The sequence below is a fragment of the Mangifera indica genome, chromosome 13 (genome assembly GCF_011075055.1).
Source record: "Mangifera indica cultivar Alphonso chromosome 13, CATAS_Mindica_2.1, whole genome shotgun sequence".
In the NCBI taxonomy this organism is placed as follows: Eukaryota; Viridiplantae; Streptophyta; class Magnoliopsida; order Sapindales; family Anacardiaceae; genus Mangifera; species Mangifera indica.
The window spans coordinates 10,964,679-10,987,686 of NC_058149.1; the positions used below are offsets into that span (position 1 = coordinate 10,964,679).

Genomic DNA, 23,008 nt, shown 5'->3' on the forward strand with positions numbered 1-23,008 from the left:
TGACTTTCCCTAACAAACATACTTTTAACTTTAACCTTTCATCGCCGGTGACTTTTTTCTCTTACATTCATAACGTTATGACTGCTGATTTTTCCATCTAACGCCGTTTACGATACCAACCGTATTAGTATTAACTTGTTAACGGCAGTTTTGGTTTGACGGTACTCTGTCAAAAAGTAATTTATTATGATCTAATTGACAGATAGGAATATTATTTGACTAATAAATTGGAGAAATCGACAATAATTTTTTCACCTAAATTTTTTTAGGTAAATATATAATGATTTTATTTTTATAAATAAATTTAAATTTAATTTTAATAATGCTTTCTTAGTTAATTATATCATTATCAATTATTTATGTTATTCTTAGCTAATTATGTTGAATTTAACATAATTTTTTTGAAGATTTGATAAATTTTGATTTGAAGATTCAATGAGTCATGTTTTAAGGATTCAAAACATATTTAAAAATTGATAAATTTTTGTTGAAATACAGATAGAAACAAAAAGATTAGCATAAGTAAAGAAAATGATGAGTTCGAACAAATAATGTTTAGAATACGTAAAGAGTGCGTATGGTGAATAATGGGCGCATAAAGTGCGTAAATAGTACGTAAGAATTATATATAATATATAAATATTAAAAAAATTAAACGAATGGTGCATAAGGGTGCGTGCACCTTCGCACCATACACACCCTCATTTACACATATATAATTAATATTTTTATATATTATATTTAATATTTAATATAATATATATAATAATTATGTATATATATAATGAGGATGTGTAAGGTGTGAAGGTGCACGCAGCCTCTGTTTAATTTCTTTTATATTTATATATTATATATAATTCTTATGTATTCTTTATGCACCTGTTACTCACCCTAAGCACATTTTATGTACTCTACGCACCACTTGTTTACACTCACCATTTTCTTTGTTTATACTAATATTTTTGTTCTTATATGTATTTTAACAAAAATTTATCAATTTTCAAATATGTTTTAAATATTTAAAACATAACTCACTGAATATTCGAATCAAAACTTATCAAATATTTGAAAAAAAATTATGTCAAATTCAACGTAATTAGCCGAAAGTGATGTAAATAGCTAAGAGTAACATAATTAGCCAAAAGGGTATTCTTGGAATTAAAATTAAATTTATTTATAAAAGTAAAATCATTGTGTATTTGTCTAAAAATGTTTAAACAGAAAAATTATTATCGATTTTAATTAATATCCCAATAAATTGAGATGATTGTATTTATTCGAGTAATTTAAAAATAAAAAATGAAAAATTATATCATTTAATTATAAATTATTATTTTAATTTGTATAATTTATTTAAAATATAATTAAACAAAATAAGTAATACGTAATTAACAAAATAAAATGCATTTGTTAAAATGTAAATGCCTAATGATAGATACTATATATAGAAATAAATTATATAAATTTATTCATATAATCTAATGTAATAACATCTAATCGAGTAATTTAAAAAGTAAATAATTATATCACTTAATTACAATCTAACATCTCAATTTATATGAATAAATTTATATAATTTATTTATAAATAATATTATATATATTCATTTTAAATATACAAATGAATACATTACGATTTCTTGATAAGGGTGTTCAAAATTATCCGATAATGAAACCCAATTGATTTTTGAATCGAAAATCAAACAAAAAATAGGTTATTTAAAAAAATGGTTCAAATACTGATTCAAAAATATAGAAAAACCGATTTTTCAGTTTGCTTATTAGTTAATCTAATTTTTAAAACCAATTAATCAAATCGAATCAATTTTTAAAAAGTTGAATAAAATATTGAAAATATTTTCAAAAAAATTAGAAAAATAATAAAATATGATTTTTTTTTTAAATTCAGTTCAAAAACCAATTAATCAAAAATTTAGTTCGATTTTAATTATTATTATTTATTTATTTTAAAATTATTTAATCTTTAAATTAATTCAATTTTAGTTCATATTTTTCCTAAACCAAAAATTCTATTCGATTTAAAAAATTACTAAATCTGTTTAGTAGTTAATCAATTTTAAGCACCCTATTTCTCAGTACTTAATTGATTTGAAAATTAGGATTGATCATACTGCTCATTTAACCTGATATAGACTTAAAAAAAAGAAGTAAAGTTTATGATTGAAAATAAAATTTTGATTTGATAAATTAGTAATTATATTTTTATAAATAGAATGGTTGAAAGGAGACATTGAAATTTTGAAGAAAATGATGTCCAACCAACCACCTAGACTATACTCAAATAATGATGCTTGTTTTTTTTGGTAAATAAATAATGGTGCTTGTTGGTAAAAAGTAAAAATAGATAAATTTGTCAAAGCTGGCTGGTAAAAGATTTCGGATGATTATGAATTAGTTAAAATAATAGAAAAAAAAAAAAGGTAAGAATTTTTGGTTGACCAAAAGTGAATTTAAGTCAGAGTGATGTGTACAGGTGTCATTGACCGGAGTTCAGGGGCATTACAAGGGACAGTTGGCATTCATTTGACTGAATTCATGGAGTTGATGATAATGAATTACAAGTGACGTCCAGCGCCCTCTGATGTCCTCTGACTGAGCTGGGCTCCATCGACACACAGTTTTATTGCACGAATTTGTGTGAAATTACACGTATTTATATAACAAATTTAACCTTTTTAATTGGGTTTTTTTTTTTTGAAAAAAATCATTAAAAAAAAGGATATTTATCCGTGATTGAGTTAATGACACGTCAGAAGATATCATCGAGAATAATAGTCTCTAAAAAGAGAAAATAAATTATTAAAGTATAAATATAATATTTTAAATTTTGTAAAAATCACTGTTAATTTTAAAATATATAAACTATATAAAATTTAATTATTGAGGGTGTAAAAATAATTTTTTAAAATTAAGTTAGAAATAAATTATTAATTTTTAAATTTAAAATAAAAATAAAAATAAATTATTATTTTTTAATAAAAAATTTTAAAATAATGATTTTATCTCTAACTGTAATAATCAAAATTAACAGATAGATTAGTGTTTGAGTTTTTTAAAGTTAATTAATAGAAATTTGAGAAAATAACACTTTTTAGGTGGGAATAAGTCCTTTTGGCCATAAAAAAATCCAGATGATATGTTTTTAGATGATTAAATATTATTTTCTCTTTAATTTAAAATTACTCAATCATATGATAATACATAAATTATGTATCAATTTTCTATGCTTAAAAGTTATAAACACAGTTTTATTCTATGATTTGTTCCTCCAAAATTTACCTTGCCTCGGATAAGATGAAACCAAATTTACTTTAGGGTAATTCAAAAGGTGTAAAAAAGGTAATGTTGGTTGAATAAAAAGTCAAAATGAACCCTTTAATTTGACAAGCAAATGTTCACAAATGATGGGCATTACCCATAATTAATCATTTCATTTTCTATTTCTTATATTGTCACTATTGGTAATAAACTTCCTTATATATACTGTTCTTTCTTTTATTAATATTATTATTTTTTAATAATAATTTCACACTACTCAAATTTCAAAGCACTAATGATTTATAATTTATTTATTTTCATTTTTTCATGTTTATAGAAGAACACTTTACCTAATAAAGGAGGAAAATGAACAAAGATTATTTTAAAACTGAAAGAAATGTTGATTAAATGAGTCAGTACATTTTTACTTTGATAATAAAAAACTAATATATCTTTGAATAATTGACTACTGTTTATATAAAAACGGGAGTTTATATTATAAAAAATTACACAATGTACTTAAAAGAGAAATCAAATGAACAATCAAAACAAAACTCAAATAAAAAAATCTCAAAGATTTGAAAAAAAGCTCAAATTTAGACATATATTCTCGTACTTATTGAATATTAGCCATTGGATTATTTCCTTAAAACCTGACTTAATAAAGACTTTCAATGGGTAAAAATGCTGCATTAAGGTTTTGGAAATAAAACTTAAATAACATATAGTAGGGCATTATAATTCTATTAAAAGCATATAAAATGTATTAGATTACCCTTATTGATTATATTAAACATATCTGTAAATTATTATTTAATTATTTAATTAACTAATTTTACTAAACTAAAATTATAATTAATGTTGTTATGAATCATTAATATTTCTAGCATGAAAAAGGTGGATGGTATTTTAACTCAGTCATTGAAGTTTATGAAGTTAGTCCTGCCCTTGAGCACTGTGCCTGTTTGGTAAATGTTCTTAGTCTTGCAGAGAAATTTAGTGAGGCTCAAACCTTTGTTGAGCAGAAACTTGACCATATGGGAAACTATTCTCTGTGCTTGTAAATTACTTGGAAATATTGAATAGGGTTTAAGGGCTGCAGAGAAGCTTTTCCAGTTAGAACGTAAAATCAACTACCATACACTGTTCTCAGATTTTTGGCAGTTAAAGGAAACTGGGATGATTTTGCTAGAAGTTATTAGGGCATCAATTTGTAGTAGAGGAAAACAAAAAACCCAGGTTGCAGATGGTTAGAGTTGCATGATCTTGATCCATAATTTGGCTCAAAGCTGTATTATGTGCTTGTTGAAACTTTGGATAGATTACCTAAACGTCAGCACACTGCCACTTCGGACAATCATGGTTTAAACAACAGAAACTGCTAAACCAAAATTTCCTTCCTACACAACAAAAGCCTGAATAGATTGGCAAAAAGGTTTCATTACAGTGCTTTCCTCTTAACTTACACAAAGGGATCACAGTATGTTGATGCGAAGTTGCAAGCAGTATATCAGCTTTCCATTCACATTTCCAGTAGCCTTTTGGGTGTCGGTTTTTGCTCTCATTAGGCAACTTTTACAAACAATCGGTCAAAAATTACTAAGAAAATCCATCAGTTATAGAGCGGCATGAGAAAGTTACAAAGATCTCTAGTTGATATAACGCAATTTCCATAACTTGCTACTATGAATTGATTGCTCATCTATTCCCGTATCTTCACAAGTACTTGGTTCATTCACTGTACTATCACTAATCAAGCAATCATTACTGACAGATGAGGTCCTCTCTTTAGTTGAACCAAAGTTTTCTGTGAGGTTAAATTTGATATATTTAATCTTTTTCCTCTTGCCAGTAATTCCCTTTTCCTTCCTTCTTGTCCCTCCATTTGTGGTCATCTTCATTGAGTGAGCTGCAGCTACAAATGCTGCACTCATGGATTTGTTTCGGTATTTCTCCTCCTCATAATCGTCTTCCACTTAACCCTTATTGTCAACGTAAAAGAGAAAATCAGAGTCTGCATCTTTTCCTTCCACCTTTGATGGCTGAGGCTTATAGTCTGGTTTGGAATTATCAAAAGCTAGTTGGGCATGAAACTTCAAGATTCTATCATCAAATACTCTTATCCCTTGATTCTCAAGGCTTAGTAGCCACGCTGGGGAATGAGACCAAGAACAATTTAATATTGGAGAAAAATTTTGTCATAACCTACAAGTTAAATATGCAATGTATGCTTCCATGGGTGAATGACATCAGAGCAAATTACTTATTAGAGTTTTAGGTGTAGACACAAATGATCTACTAGCTTTTTCATCCATGCAAATCTGAGATGTGATCCATTTTATAATTTGAGAGGATAAATTGGAGCTAGAGAAGGCACCTGCATAAGATATAGCTCTTTTCTGATCTCCATTTTCCCTGCAGCATCCAAAGAGTTAAAACAAGGGCTTACCCAAAAATCATTAACAGAAACATTCATTCATTCATACCTTGAAAACTGTATGGCTTCATGAGTAATAATCAATCTTGCCATGGCTAGACTTTTCATTAGTTCAGCTGGTGCAGTTTCACTAACCTAAGGTGGAAAAGGGTAATCTTGTTCATGTTTAAGAACCAGGGTGGGAAAACCTGTAATTTTTTGCATGAATTCAGGGAAAGGGGAATATATTGTTTATAATTCAAATAACTAAATTAGATTGATGGACTACATTGTGAAGTGAAAAATATATTGTCGCTATTTATTTGGATGAAATTTTATTAAATATGGAAAACAGATAAATACAAAATATTGCACTAGATTATCTGTCATATAGGAGAATTCAGATTTGAACAAAATATGTTATCCACAATCAATATTCTCTTAATCTCTTGATTCACAGCAATTTATTCAAAATCAGGGCAACTGGTTAAGTTTGGCAAATATTTAATCATAATATTTATTAACCTTATTTGGTTTATTTGTACTGAATTATTTACATAAATATTATTTAAAGACCTATAATGGTGAAGAAGTTAAAATTTAATAGACTTCTACTTGCTACTAACCTTATACCTCGTAATTTCAAACTGCTGCAGGTGAAGCCATTGTTGATTTCTCTGCTAATATTGAGATGAACACGGGTGATCCACCAATTCCTGATGCTATTCTATATTGGTATGAACATGGAATTGGGAGAAAAATCAGCGGCAAGAATAAAGGTGTCATAGAGGAGGTAAAAAATTATCTCAAGTCAGAGGGATGGACCTTCTGGTACAAAACAAAGGGATCAAGAGAAGAATTGCGATATACTTCTCCAATGGGAAAAAATTATATTTCTCTTCGGATGGCCTGCGAAGGGTACTTGCAGGAAAGAGGGATAGTGGTGGAAGACATCAAAGCTACAAGAAATCAAAAGGTGAATCTTGATGGAAAGAAAAGGACCTCGCTTTCAGATGCAAAGAAAGTTAATGCTTTTCCTCATCGAAGTGTGGCTGTTTCTGAGTTGATTGATAAGAATGTGGTGCTGCCCAAGGCCAAGGTCCATTACCTTGGTGCCAATGGTCCCCTGGCAAAAGGGCAGATAGATCGAGATGGGATTAACTGTGATTGCTGCAATCAGGTGTTTACACTTTCGAAATTTGAAGCTCATGCAGGGAGCACAAAGCACAGACCGGCTGCCAACATTTTTCTGGATGATGGAAGATCTTTAGCAGATTGCCAAAGGCAAATGTTTGAGAACGATGAGATAAGACTTTTCAAAAAGAAACAACACAATGCTATTGAGAATGATAAGTCATGTTCCGTATGTCTTTCTGAAGGCATACTAATTTTCTGTTCTAATTGTCCTTCCTCCTTTCACGAGAGGTGCCTTGGCCCGGAAGTTATCCCAAATGGTGATTGGTTTTGTCCCTCCTGTTCTTGTGGGATCTGTGGCAAACGACAATATGAACATTCACACTCAAAAGATGAAGAAATTATCTCCATTTGTCATCAATGCGAGCATAATTTTCACATGGGTTGCCTGAGGAAGAGCAGAGGATTAATCAAGTCAAAAAATTCTGAAAATAAATGGTTTTGCAGTGATAGATGTGAACTTGTTTGTCACCATCTTCATCAGCTTCTGGGTAGATCCCTTCCACTAGGTAGAGACAGTTTAACCTGTAAATTACTGAAACCCGGTTATCAAAATCCAAGTGATTCAGATAAGATTGAGGCTTTGATGGAGAATCAGAAAAAGCTGCTTGTAGCTCTTGAAATTATGCATGAATGTTTTGAGCCTATCAAAGAAGCTTCAACCAGGCGAGATCTTTTCGAAGAGGTTATGATGAATCAAGAATCGGACCTAAAACGACTGAACTTTCAAGGCTTCTATACGATCGTTTTGCAGAGAAACGAAGAAGTAATCTCGGTGGCAAATTTCAGAGTATATGGAAAATTGGCGGAGATGCCAATTGTGGCTACAAGGCCTCAGTATCAGAAAAATGGTATGTGTCGTCTTCTAATGAATGTGCTTGAAAGGCTTCTGGTTGCTTTGGGAGTGGAGAAGTTAGTGTTGCCTGCAATTCCTGATAGTCTAAACATGTGGGTAAGTAAATTTGGGTTCTCCAAGATGACAGATTCTGAGAAATTAGGCTACTTAAATTATACTTTCCTGGATTTTCAAGACGCCATCAGGTGTCAAAAATCGTTGAAGAAGAAGAGCCTTTGATTTCACGAGAGCAGGTTTTTATAAGTTAAGGGCCAATATGATACATGTTTTACCTTTAGGTCTCAGCTTACGTAATCTGTAGTCACAGCTTCTCTTCTTCATCCATAATTTTATTTAAAACTCACTTAAAAATTATGAAATCCAGTAACAAATTCATTTTAATTCAAGTTAGCATTTGATTTCGTTGTCTTTTATGTTGGTTATTGGCCTATGGCCAATAGTGGTTGCAAAATTTAATTTCAATTTCAATTTCAATTTATTTATTTATTTATTTTTCACAGTCTAGTATCGAACCAATTAACGGGTTTGATTTCTAAACTTGGGCACGACCCAAAAAACTTGTGAGCCTTGTGCAGTTTGTTACAATACAGGCTAGACAAAAAAAAAAAAGAGTCTGAACCAATCCACGGCCAGCCCGGCCTCATGCCATGTCTAAGAATGATGATACCATAATGAGCATTGCCCATTTGGTTGCTTACCTCACATTTCCAACCATTATTGATCTTGTGAAGCCTTTGTATTATAACTAGTTTATACTTGTGAACCCTTTTGTATTATAACTAGTTTATAAGTTAGAAACCTTGGTTCCCCTCTTCCTGCCCAAAATTATCCAGAGAAACACTTCATTTTCCAGTTTCATACTCAATTCAATTCACAGAGAGTTCATAATTGAAATTCTGGACTCAGCTTGTCCTATTTTTCAAGTTTCAAATGCAGTAAGTAGAGAAAATTTTAGCAAGAATTGGATTTTGGTCTTAGTTTCAAGGTTCTTGGACAAGTTTTAGAACTCAATTTCCACAGTTTGCTTCTAGTTTATCATTAATAGCAAAGTGTCCATTGTCATAATCCAAACTACTCTAACTAATATTTTCATTCTTGAAACTTCGTCAGAACTCTTGACTATTTGACAGATTACTTCTTGTTCAGAGGCCATGGTGCGCCTGCCATCACAGCTTCAATCTCTGAGGTTTCGCGAGGTACATTTGTCATGTTCTTGCAACCATTAGCAGTGACAAGCTGCGAATATTCAAACGAAAAATTACTAAAATAAGTGCTAAATGAAATCAGATTCTTGGTATGCAAGTATAAATGTGAACATGAGGAAGAACTATTGTTCATTCAGGCGAAAAGGCGGAAAAAATAATTTACCACATCACTTTCAATGCGAACACCACCGAAATCCTTAAATCTACCGATTACTTTGTGATTAAAGAACTTTGAAGTGTGAGCATTTTCCATGGCTGGAACCAATAAAGCATCAATGAAATAACATCCAGGCTCCACTGTTATTACCTGTAAGTGAGCATCAAAGATTCAAAGTTAGTAAGTTCTACATACAGGAGCTAGTTGTCCACTAAACTAACCCCAGCATTCAGAGGAAGCCTATCATGTAAATATTTTATCTAATTGATGATGTTTCTCTCTTCAAGATATCAAAAATCACAATAAAGACACGGAATGTCTTGATTTTCATGAGACATCTAAACATGCCTATGTCATATCATTAGAAGCTTCAACAAATGTGCTCCCTCCATTGAAAAAATAAAAATTAGAAGCACAATTTGAACACAACTATTCATATATAGGTATGCCCTACATTTGAATACAATTTATTTCTATACTAAAATTTAACCCACAAAATAGAAAATTTCAGTTCATATAGAGGCATTCGATTACATTCATCACATTAACTTTCAACTATGAGTCTCTGGTATAATATAACTTAAAAATCCAAATCATATCTAGTAAAAGAAATAGCATATACAGTGAGAATTTTGATGAAAGCCATATAATTTTCAGATTAAAAAAGCAAACAAGTATCAGTGATCAGTGCATAATAAAACATAAATTACTTAGCAATAAGAACCCATTACTTACCATTCCCTGCTGGAGATCTCTACTAGTACGCAAGGACTTCAAGCCAGGTTCTTTCGGTCTTTCTGTTCCCTGAAAATAATTTAAATTTCTACAAGTCCATCAAAGAAATACGGTGCTACAATGTATCTAATTTGTACAATTAATAATACATATGACAAAAGTCCTGTCAAGAGTAACAAAAATGTGCACACACACACACATGTACTTGTGCAAACATACACATAAATACAAGAAAAAGTGTAATGGAGCTGAAGTTTATAAGTTGGTAACTTAACGAGAAAGACCTTTGGGTAGCCACCAGGATCATGGGTGTCAATACCCAATAAATGTCCCAGACCATGAGGCATGAAGACAGCACCAAATCGTTCAACCATCATATCATCAACATTCCTACATGAAAAAACCACCAATTATCGAGAATTTTTTTTAACTTCAGATAAAGTGACAAGATGAAAGAAGACACAGCATGCGAAAGTAGAAAATTACCCAGCAAGGACAGAACCCTTCTTCAGTGACTCCAGAAGAACTCTCTCTGCTAACCTACAATAATAAATAACAATTAACATCAAGATGCATATTTCAAACACAAAAAAAGCTTTAACAAAAACAAAATGCCATCACAGACCTTTGATACTTGCAAGCCATTCTTTCAACTGAAGATTAGTTCAGTGAATCTTGAAATACAATGAGTAACAGGCGACAAATGAAGCAAATGATCTACCCTATATTTCTTTTTCTTAGTTTTTTGAGGTTAATTTTAACTCTATATACCTGATCTATTGCTTCGGCTATATCACAAATCATAAAAAAACCAAAAAAGGTCTTGTTCTATAATGCAACAGGTTAGACAAACGGTCATCTATAGAATCACAATCAAGCACCACAAACATGTGTGTGTGTATGGTGTGTGAACACATCAGAAATTTTCACTATTTAGCCTTACTTGTGCATGTCTACCCAGTTCACTCCCGGTTTCATTGCTTTTATGACAGTATTATGAGCTTCAAGAACAGCCTGCATAAGACGTTCATTAAGAACTGGAATTTCTAACAGTAACAACATTTTTTGTTTTCTGGTAAGTAGTTTTAAAAATTTTCAAGCATGCATGCGTGGAAGCCATTTCAATTTTGAACGTGTGCCCTTGGACTTTGACATCTCATGATCAACACTGTTTCGAAAGTGAAATTAGAAGCACTTACATTATATATAAGACTCTGATCACTTGTGAACTTCCCATTCACCTACAGACACAATTAGATTTATTTAAAAACTGAAATAGACAAACAAATAACTTGGGGGCAACCTAACAGCAAAAGGACTCACAGGGAATGAACATGTTATGTCAGACGCATAAAAATTGTATTCAGCTCCCATATCAAGCAAAGCCATATCTCCATCTTTGAAGGTCTGCAAAAAATAGGGTTTCAAAGACTTTAAAAACTTAAAATTAATAACATAAAAGTCCTTTTCCATTTGAATAGAGTTCATCAAACTAAAATGGAAAATATGTGATTGGTTATGGATTTAATAGAAATCTAGATTAAATGCAAGGCAATTATAGTTCCTTGATTGAAAGATGTGAGATCTATTGTACCCTGTCATTTGGAGCTGCTGCATGCCCATAATGTAGAACGGCACTAAAAAATCAAATATATATACTGTTAGCCATTTGAGATAGAGTGATATTTATATAAATGCATTAATACCAAACATTAACAAGTGACCATAGTCTTACACATGAGTAGTTATGGCAGGATCTTTTATTAATAAAATAATGCAAAGATTTCAGAAAGATAATTGCTCACAAAATGTCCAAAAATTCAAACTTGTACTTACAAAACTTGAATCATGAAATGGTCAGCATAGAATTTTGTTTGCAATATTCAGAACAAATAATAAAGTAGTTTGGAACATTCCATACTCCATCTCAAATGAAATATGAATTATTCTCCACTTTATCAGTTAAAAGTACTTGTCCCAATGTTCTTGACCAGTTGAATTCAAAGAAGTATGGCCTTGAATTTATCCTTTATGAGACTGCTTAATCTATCAAACCAACATAACTATAACTTGTAACTTGGAGCTACCCCACTTCAATCTCGAATCAGGTAAAACAATTTACAAAAACTACCGAAAACTATAAGGCAAGATATGTATCTGAATGCTTTAACATCTTTGGTAACCTCAAAAATCAAAGAACAGAAATTTGGCAATGTAAAATCATCTTTTTCCTGTTAAATATATGCCTCCTGAATAAATATACATAAAAGACCTCACTAACATGTAGCTATTAAGCATGACATACATAGAAAGCCGAAAAATTAGCAAGAAAAGAAAATCCTCACCTATTTTCACCAGTAGCACAAATACATGTGTATGAAGAATGCCTACAACCACCATACATATATGTATGGTGAAGAAACATGCTCTCCAGCTGATACTCTTTCATGCCCACTCTAATTTTTCTCATGACCTAGTCGAAATGCAAAAAGTACAAACATTTTAGAAGTATGAAATCATTTAATTTCAAGACAACCCAATATTCATTTAAGTTGAAAAGGCTTCCAAATGATCACAAAGTTTCTAGCCCTCTTAGCCCTTATTGTTTCTTAGTTCCTTATGAAGGATAAGTGAATCCAGTTACCCATTACAAACCAGTTACCTATTGCTCAGGTCTTCGAATTCTACAAGATATAATACCAACTGAAACAAGGTCAGGTAATAAATTTATGAAGAAATAAATGAAACTCCTTTAAAAAGTGTATAGAAGTATTATAAATTACAAGATCATCTATGGCTAAAGATTTAAAAAAAAAAAAAGTGTTCAATCATTCATCCATGTAAAAAGCATCATTATTAATTTGATGTTAACAAGCTAAAACACCCAACATGAAGTTCCTACTTACCTCAATATGAGCTTCTGAGCTAATATCATTTGCAAATTGAATAAGAGCAAGCTCAAGGTCTGACTTCAAAACTCGACATTCAGTCAAAATAGGATGCAGCGTACTCAGCTCAGTCTCAAACTTTTCCATTCCCTAAGTAGAGAGATGTATAATTTAATAAATGAAGTAAATAAAAAAGGGCTTCAGAAACTTAGCCAAAAATATACATGACCTAATGCAGTAAAGCTAACTATAATCACACAACAAAAATGTGAACAAAACTTGAGAACATAGTTATCACTCATTTGCAAAGTCTTAAACAAGAAAAGATGGGAAGAAAAAGAAGGGACAAAGAGAAAGTGAGAGATTAAGAACCTCAAACTTGGCTGGTTTTGAAAAATTATTGCTATCAGTGTTAAGCCCATGCAAGAGAAATAGTAGAGGTTTTCCTGATCCCTTGTACTGTTCAAGCAAAACTTCAACAATCTCATCAGTGTAGCATGCCATGCTAACCTTGTATTTTTCCTGGAAGGTATGAATGTAACTAAGATCTAACAAAAATTCATCCCAAGTTGATAGAGCAGATGAATACCAAAATATTCCTAGTCACCTGAAAGTAGGATAATGGCTTAATTTCTCCCAACCAAACAGCATAATCAGCGGGTAGTCTGGGAGCAAAAAGAATAGATTTCCCAGTTGCAATGTCCTTCAAGAAAGAATGGGGTGAAATAAATAAGAGCAATTTTAATAATCCATACATTAAATAAGCTCTACATAGGATCCAACACTTACACAAGCATCACCATTACACCAAATGATATTAATACAAGAAAATTAAATTACAACAGGATCAAGCATAATCGACTATTTGAAAACCAGTTTTAGATCTTTCAAAATGCAAACAACTCTTTTATTTCCTAGGTAGGATGTGACGATTGCATTATCCTATAGCTCAATGAACCAACCCAGTTGAGCCCAAGCAAAATGTTTCATTTGCATAAGATACAAGTGTAAGTTGAATCTTGTACTAATATACACTTAGATCAAACAAAATGATTGCAAGATTGATTCACCAACTCATAAGCATGATTTCAGGTATAATACACTTAACCAAATCTATAATGATTATAAATAAGTTTACAAGAACAAAAAATGGCTCAAGTACACTACAGAAGAGTAAGACATTTATGTAAAACTACACATTCAAGACAACAGTCATGTAATTATGAGACAATCATAAGAAGCATAATGAAGATTAATAATATAGAGTGTGCATGTTAGTATCTACTCATACACATGATTGATGAGATTGTAGAGAGAGGTAAAGAAGAGGATAGGCACTTTTGACCATTGGAATCCTCTCACATTTCATTGATGTGCAGGAAATAGGAGGAAACAAAAAGGATACACAAATGAGTAATTATTTATCTACAAGCAATGCAATGTGCACTTAATGAGTACCAATTGGGTACCAATGATGATGTGTCACCATTTGATTGGTGTAGTTTTATTCTTAATTCAAAATCAACCAATCACATGATGACACATCATCATTGGTATCTAATTTTGTATTTATTATAAATGTACAAAGTTTTATTGTTTATCTATTTAGAAAACAATGAGAAGAAAATAAGGGGGAGTAATGCCCAATACCTATAAACCCACCAAACTAAATCCTTCAACCGATAGATGGATGAGAGAAGGAAAAAGAAAGGCTGGTTGAAAGAGATAACAGTTACGTTTCAACATTTTCCCACATAAATAGAAGTCAATATATACATTTACAACATATAATAGTGCGATGGTTAATTAACAATTCTCCTTGATGTAGAACAAACACTCAAAAGTAAGAAAAGTGAAACCTCTCTTCTTCACTTCTTTCCTTTTTCCCCTTTTTCCTTCCTCTTACCAAGCATAGGCATTGAAGAGAAAGGAAGAAAATGCATTATAGATTATATAGCCCAATATATATTTATCTAAGAAGATAAAAATATATATAAGTGTTCCTTTTAACTGGAAGGACAAACTACTCAGGAGATACAAGATGCTTCCTTTTCCCTCTCACATTTTTTCCTAGCAAACAAGGGAAGTGGCCTCTTTTGAATCCTTCTACATTTCTCTACTATTATCTCCATCATAAAACAAGGGTAAAAGATGAAAAAATGTAAAGCATTACAAGAGAGAAAGGAAGTAACTTACAATTGCTCCGTAGAAGCCAGGCTGTATAACTCCGAAGAGATAAGCAAAATAACTCTCCTGCCTATTAATCCAGTCACAAATTATGATTATTCAGATTCTAACCTTCTAACAGAAATTCAAAAGCATCATGTATACCCGAAATAAATAATTAAATTGTAGTATTCTAACAAAAAATTAGAGAAAGATGGGCACAGAACGCGTGATCAATGATATACCTGAAGAGTTCGGTGTGATCAGTGCAGTAACGATTCTGCTCCTCGCCTCCCTGTAACCGAATGATAAAAAACCTTACAATCAATAAAGAAAAGATGAACCAAATTGACTAGATCATTATGAACATGCATAAGATTGCCTGAAGCAAGACGAAGCCATGTAAGGGACGAGATGTTTCGGTGAGTTGTTGACGCATTGATTTTAGGAGCTTTTCTCGGTTGATGACGTGGAGCTCCATTGGCACTGGAGCAGGTGACAGTGAGGAAGCCATTGAATTGGCTTCTTCTTTCCCAGTTCTTCAATTTCACTGATCACCGTTTAAGTGCCCGACGCTTAAGCTCTTGTATGTTTCTAAACGACAGCGTTGTGTCCGCTGGACGAACGGGCCCCTTATGGCCTATGGGCTTGTTGGGCTATAAGAAGATCAAAGCAATTTAACCTATTAGCTAAACAATAAAACTATATAATCTACGAGTATCTATTTTAAATATATAAATGTATATATAGTTTTATGTGTATTATTATATGATAAAATAATTTTAAATTAAAAATAAAGTAACATCCAATCACGTGATAAAATACATAAATATATATACACAATTATATACTCAAAATAAGTACACATAATATTATACTTAGCCAGAGAACCTCCACTTTTATTTCAAGAGTATAATTCTAATGTTTAGGGCTAGAAAAGAAGTGAGAAGAGGAGAACTTAGCCAAAGAAAAACTTTAGTGTAGCAAAGAGTGATTAGAAACAAAAAACCATCAATGTCGATCAATGAATTCAAGATGTATTAGTGAGTATTGGCTTAAAGTTAATTTTATTAATGAATAACTTGTTTAACTTAGGTAAACATGTCAAGGGGGTTGGGTTGCTCTGTGGCATGACCCAAACCCCCTTATTTTGACATAGACGACTACTATAACAGGTCATATTGGGGGTCTTGAGATAAGATTTGTGAAAAATTAAAAAAATAAAATAAATTAAAATTTAAAATATTATATAAATTATATAATTGAATTGATCAACTCATAAAACACACACAGGTTAGTTCGCAAAGACAAGACTTGAGGGCCCTAGATCGTGTCACGGGCTTTACAATGTTTGCGGGCTGACTCGCACTATAATAGGTCTTAACCTGATTCGATTAGCAATCACAATGGTCATGTTAAAACTAACTCAGCTTAGTCCAACATGATCCAATGTTACCTCTAAACTTAGGGTTAACAAATTGTTAATTCCTTGTTGCATAAGTTTTCTTTGTTTCGAAGAAGGGAAATATGACTCTAGCTGTAACAGTCCGGAGGGATATGAAAAAAAGAGACTGAAATCATTTGACCATTTTGGTAGAATATTAAAGTTGGGCACTGCTTTAAAGAGTGTGTTCAAATGGATTGATAGATAATTCGTATCAGGAAAGAAGCCCAATACACAACAGCCCGCGTGCAAACAATAGCTTGTGCACCAATACAATTTAGCCAATTGGCACGCACTTTTAGGTGGCATTTGATTAGAGTTTCCAAAGATGACTTTGAGACGGCGATCCACCATTGCGTATAAATTTATTATTATATTTGATTATATTTAATAAAATAAATATTTATAGGTAATTATTATATTTAATTAAAAATCATAAAAATATTAATATATTATTTTATTTTTTATATAATAATTAATAGGTGTAAATTTTGTTTATATGATTCATTATTTTAATTAAAAATTAAGAGTATTTTTGTTTTACAAATTTAATAAGTAAGGGTAAAATAGTAATAATAATTATAATTATTTTAATAATATTTTAATATTTAAGGAAACGATAATAATTAAATTATCTTTTATATTATCTATCATATTATCATTAATAATAAAAAATTACTTAAATTTTGTATTACTTTACCAACCATACAAAATAATGAAAATAATAAATAATAAATAATCAAAATAATAAAATATAATTTCAACCAAATAGCCCTTCATAATCAATTAATAATAAAAAAATATAATAATAATATAAATAATAAAAAAATAAATTATTAATTAATTGAACATTTTTTCTAACCACTGGAAACTCAAGTTATCTGTTGAAATGTAAATACTGATGTTGTTGCCAAATTTTTCGGAGAGTTAACTGATACGGATTTCGAAGTAGCCCCGACACACATGATGCTTGGGTCACATTTTAATAAATACTGATAATTGAGAAATATGATCAGAAGAAGATAACCAAAAATAATATTAATGGACAAATTATAAACTGTGATGCTTGGCCTCGTTGTTACAGTTTGTCAGTAAATTATGTTTCTCAGCCCTATAAGATAAGATAGTGTTCCCTGCCTTTCAAATAACCGAAATTTTGGCAAAACCTAAGTTTTTTTTTTTTTTGAAAAAAATGTAACATAATATATAGCGAGTATTCTTATATCACAAGAAAACATACGGTCATTAATAATATAGTATTATTCATAAATAATTGGTAAATCTGTTTGGACTTTGGTATATGTAAATTAATATATATGTAAAATATAACATAGACTGATTGTAAGTTTGTGTGGGCTCTTTATCTATCAAGTCTTTAGATAGAGTCTAATTATAAGGATACGGTTAATACCATTCTTAGTAAAAATTTTATTTTTGGTCATAATATCAATGTTATTATTAGCATACAGAATATGTTTTTATTGAATTGAAATATAAACATTTTTCATTTTATCTGAGAAATAAATTGTGCAACATATCATATTACAAAAAAGAGTCTTATCTATGTAAATGTTTTTTTTTTTTTTTATGTTTTTCGAGGTTAATCCTGAGTTTCAAGAGATTTTATAACGTGATTTTAGAGGAATCTTAACTCTCTCTTGATTTATTATTATTTTTTTTCAAGCTTTACCCTTTGTTTTACCCTAAAAAACATTAGTAATACTATACATATTTACTTTAAGTATATAAATACGTATACACTTATATATGTTATCATATAATTTGATGATACTATATCATTAATTCAAAATTACTTAATTACATAATGATAAATTTGAGTATATATCAATTTCAATAAAACTATGTGTACCCACTTTGGGTACACAAATATGTACATATTTATATGTGTCCTCATATGATTGGATGATTTTGAATTAAGAATAAAACAATAACCAATTATATGATGACACATATGAGTGTGTATACATTTGTGTACCCAAAGTAGGTACACATAGTATTGCTCTATCAATTTATATACTCAAAATATGTACGTATAGTTTTATTTGAAAAATATATATCTAGCAAAGTGCATGTGATAAAGAGGAAAATATGGCACATGTTGGGTTGTTGGATTGGATGAATCAATGAGGCATTAAATCATGGTTTTGTGGAGATTGTCTAAGATTCCAAAATCAGATTACAGTAATCATCATATATTCCAAATTGGACATTTATTAATTGTGGTAGGAGGAGGAATGTTACTATTCCATTATCAATATTTAGTGTTAGGTCGCAGTAATAGGAGCATGTTACTTCCTTTAAGAACGACATTGTTAACAACATTAATTTTAAAATTAGGGTTTTGTCTGTTGGGACTAGCCGATTAGAATCTTGCCATGGTGGCCTTCAAAACGGCACCGTCCGACCTAGCAGTCTAGGGTTGTAGATAGGTTTGGTTGTTGATTAATTTTATAGCTTGAAGATTGCAGGATGCAAACCACGTATATATAATTTAGATATATAAATAATGTATCATATGATTAAATATTGTTTTATTCTTAATTCAAAATTATTTAATTATATAATAATATATTATTTGTATACTTTCTAATAGAATACTTCAATATCTAGTAATGCGTATAACACATTAAGTAGGGTTTGGTTAAAACGTATAAAAAATTACTCTAATAATCTATTTTTTATTATTAATATTATTTTAATTAATTCTTATATTATCATGAATGATATTAAAGGTAATATAAAATATAATTTGATTATCACTTTCATTTGATGTATTAAAAAATTAATTTTGTAATTTTAATTATATTATAATTTATTTTTATTTATTAATTTTTTAAGATAAAAATACTTTTATTTTCAATTCATATAACAAAGAATATGAAGAATATTTTAAAATAATATTAGAATATTTTTTTTTATTACTATCAACTAAATACAATAATTATATAATTATTTATAAATATAAATTATTATAAATTATAATAATAATATATACTAAAAAATCCTCTAAATAATATATTTTTTATGTAATGTTTTATTAATTTTTTATTTTTTGTGATAAAAATTTCTCAAACTAAATACACCTAAGTAAACTCCAAAAAAAAATGGGAATTTCTCATTTCAACAATCCTTGAGGTGCCTGAGGAAATTAATCTGTAATTCTAAGTGAATATCTGCCGTCCAGATTTCTCCGTGCTGTCCAAGCCGCTGAATGTGGTGGAGAAGGATCCACCACGCTGGCCAGTGATGGTGCAATTTCTCTGTTCATAATAATATTATATATATTTATTATAAATATATAAATAAATAAATATATATTATTATATAATTAAATATTATTTTATTTTTAATTTAAAATTATTTATTTATATTTCTTAAATGAGAGTGCATAATTTTGTTGTTTTCTAAAATTCTATCTGTCCAGAAAGCATCAATTTACGAGGCCATTATCAGACTTATAGAAGGACCTTTCAAGAGTTCCAATGAAACACTTCTGCGCCAGCATGGTTGGCAAAGAGCTGGATTATACTCATATGAAGCCAGTCAAGAATCAATTGTTTTAAACCCCAGGTCCAAGTTGCCCAAAAAAATTAAAAAAAAAAAAGGCTACCTCCAAAGCAGTGTACCATTTCCTAATGTATAGTTTGAATAATAAAAAGATGAGATTTTACGTATATTGTATATTATATAAGAGAGAATGAATTTAAATTTTCTTTAATAATATATTAAAATCAAAATTTTAATTTATTTAATTCAATTATTATGAAATTAATTATTGGATTTAACTGAATATAATACTCTAAGATTCATGTAAGGTTCTTGGAATTAAAAAAAAAAAAGGGCTCTGTGGATGTTCTTGGATCACAATTCAGACAGAGCCATCAATTATTTTAATGTTCTCTCTTATCAATTATATACATGAAGCCATTCTATCAATAATGATATTAATTAATTTAAATGTATTTATAGAAAGAAAGAGACAGACTCATGGTGAGCTCTCCACCACAGAAAGCTTTTTCTTGGCTTATTTGTATTCATCAAACAATGGGAGACTATCAACCCTCAAAGGCTACAGTTATGATGGACTGCATGATATTGTAGAATTTATGAGAGCAGAAAGGAGAAATTAAACATGCAGAATAATCATGTCAATCAAGTGAGAATATATATAAATATATGTCTATTTATATATTTAAATTAGATATATATCAGATTATTTGTGACAAAAATATAAGTTTAATTTCTTCCATGCAAAATTCACAAAGTTTAGGTTCCTTTATTAGAAAAAAAAAATTTAATGTGTACTAAAAGAAAAAGAATTAATTGCTAACAATGACCTACCCAATATTCTCTATATATATATATATATATATATATATATATATATCTTTCATTGACATTATCTTGGCTGATTAGAATAGAGATTCCCATGTGGCATGTCTTTATTGGTGATAAATCTCTCTACAAGATTCATGCCCTATGATTGGGATACAAAACATGCCAACATCTTTTTCCTCCAATCATATGAAACCCCACTCAACATCCTCTCCCCTCATTGGACACCTCCCTCCATCAATGTGTAGACTGATCTAGCTACTCTCACTAATTCTTAAGGAATTCAGCATCAATCTCTTTCGTCAAAACAATACAATAAAATTAAATGCATGAATAAAGAAATGAATTTTAATATTTGGAGAAGACTATTGTTTGATGCTTGTCTCTCTTTTTAGGTTCGAAGTCGCCATACAGTCGTCATCTACCACTCTTTCACGTTCTCTTTTTAGCAAAAAAAGGGAGGCAATCTAGCTATTGATTGCAAATCTTATATGTTCTTGAGTTCTTGCACATGGATATTAAGAATCTGGAGCCCCACGTCGATGATTTAAAGAAGCTTGTTCTCTGTTAATCTATATTTGTTTTTTTTCCTAATTGCCCTTGTTTTTGATCTTGGGATGTTGTTTATTACGTAAGTAGGTTAGTTGAAAGCATTCTAGCAACACAATCTTGACAAAAATCCCAACCCTTTCTTCTAGGCATGCTTATACCAAATTTCATTGATACTCCACATCCCATTATACCCATTAATAAAATTGTACATATACACTTTTGTATACATAAATGAGTATACAAATTATATGTTATCATATGATTACATGAATTTGAATTAAAGATAAAACAATACTCAATTATTTGATGATACATTATTTACGTACTTAGAAGTGTATACGCATAACACTATTCTATATTCATTCATATAATAATAAAACTATGTGCACATATGTTTTGTACATAATTTGATATATAAATAATATGTCATCATATAATTAGGTACGTGATTTCAAATTAAGTTTAAAATAATATATAATCATACGATAACATATCATCTATGTACTCAAGTATATATTAAAAGAGTATCCTTGGCATGCATTATTGATACAATTAGTAGCTCATATGTATAATCAACACAAAAACCATTTTAACTTCATGGGCACATAAACAAAAATATGGAAATTGGTGCTAATGGTGTTACAAGCCATAAATTCTGTTGCTGGAAGAAATACTATATATTGCGGGGTCAGAAGATCTTCTTGGAGCTGCTGATATGTCTGAGTTTTGGTTGCATATCAGAATCTCAATCTTGGGTTAAATCGGTATCTTTCTTCTGTCATCAAAACTTAACAACTCTTAGATCTCTTGGAATATCTGAATTCATTAAGTTGTCTTCTCATGCATGGCTTGGTTCACAGGATGAGGAATTTAGATCAGTTTATCAGGCGCAAAGATTTGATTAGTCATAGGTTGCAAAGTGGGGATTTTGTTCTGAGAAAACTCAACCACCATGATTTAAAATGAGAAATATATACCAATAACAAAATCAACATGTAATTATATGAAGAATGCCCACAAGGCAGAATGGGAAAGCTTTATTGTTGAGTACTATTATAACACCCCGTATGTCTAAGAGACATTTTGGTATTTTTAATATGTTTATATTTGATTTTAATACTTAAAATTTTGGATAAATATTAATACCAATTTAGGAAGTTATTTTTAACGTAAGTAATTTAAGTCGAATACTATCATTCTCTGTCTGATTGTTGCAAAAGTAGAGTTTCTATATAGTATTAAATGAGTATTTTGTGTTTTTAATTTTACGAGAATACGATGATAGGTGGAATGAGGATAGGTGATTATATGTGTTTTATTTGTATGAAAAGATAAAGTGTGGATGATCATAATTATTAAATACCTTCTTTGACTTACTTAAGGTGATGAGGCTTTGATGGGTACAAGGGATAATAACTATATGTCTTTAATTACAGGAAATGGAATTTAAAGGATGAAAAAGTTATACATTGAAAGTAAAATTATTATTTAATAAATGAAAGGCCAAAGGACTATTTTCCAACCAAGGTAAGTTGCAATCTCAAGTTTTCACTCTTTATCTTTGATAGTATCAAATACTCATCCATGAGCAGTTAGAATTAACGGAACTCTAACTCCTAGAAATTTTATCTTTTTTTACCCCCCCCCCACACTTTAAAAACTAAAAGTTTTTTCCCAACCCAAGTTTTTAAAAATTGTATTTCCCCTCTAAAATTTTCAAACTTCAGATCCAATTTTTTCGGTGATGATCGGTTATCTCTA

General features: G+C 30.1%; 2 protein-coding genes and 1 long non-coding RNA gene across 4 annotated transcripts; 1 reads left to right on the top strand and 2 right to left on the bottom strand.

Moving 5' to 3' along the window:
* Positions 1-4,577: 4,577 nt before the first annotated feature.
* LOC123195336 lies at positions 4,578-5,882 on the bottom strand. Its single transcript, XR_006497427.1, has 2 exons — positions 5,656-5,882; positions 4,578-5,430 (listed from the first exon to the last, which is right to left on the bottom strand). It is a non-coding gene; the product is annotated as an uncharacterized LOC123195336 (long non-coding RNA).
* A 503-nt stretch (positions 5,883-6,385) lies between these two features.
* On the top strand, positions 6,386-7,963 carry LOC123194183 (increased DNA methylation 1-like). The gene has a single exon (XM_044607343.1). The coding sequence runs from the start codon at positions 6,386-6,388 to the stop codon at positions 7,961-7,963; it is 1,578 nt and encodes a 525-aa protein (XP_044463278.1).
* A 721-nt stretch (positions 7,964-8,684) lies between these two features.
* Positions 8,685-15,464, bottom strand: LOC123195301 (xaa-Pro dipeptidase). Of its 2 annotated transcripts, none has more exons than XM_044608978.1 (16): positions 15,278-15,464; positions 15,141-15,190; positions 14,926-14,986; positions 13,337-13,432; positions 13,102-13,251; positions 12,748-12,879; positions 12,187-12,314; positions 11,436-11,478; positions 11,165-11,248; positions 11,041-11,082; positions 10,785-10,855; positions 10,328-10,381; positions 10,117-10,231; positions 9,842-9,910; positions 9,113-9,256; positions 8,685-8,980 (listed from the first exon to the last, which is right to left on the bottom strand). In XM_044608978.1, the coding sequence occupies exons 1-16, from the start codon at positions 15,407-15,409 to the stop codon at positions 8,876-8,878; spliced, it is 1,476 nt and encodes a 491-aa protein (XP_044464913.1). In that variant the 5' UTR covers positions 15,410-15,464; the 3' UTR covers positions 8,685-8,875. The 2 variants fall into 2 exon arrangements, with proteins under 2 accessions (XP_044464913.1, XP_044464914.1); XM_044608979.1 differs by having other exon boundaries at positions 10,126-10,231; positions 15,278-15,463.
* Between the last annotated feature and the right edge of the window lie 7,544 nt (positions 15,465-23,008).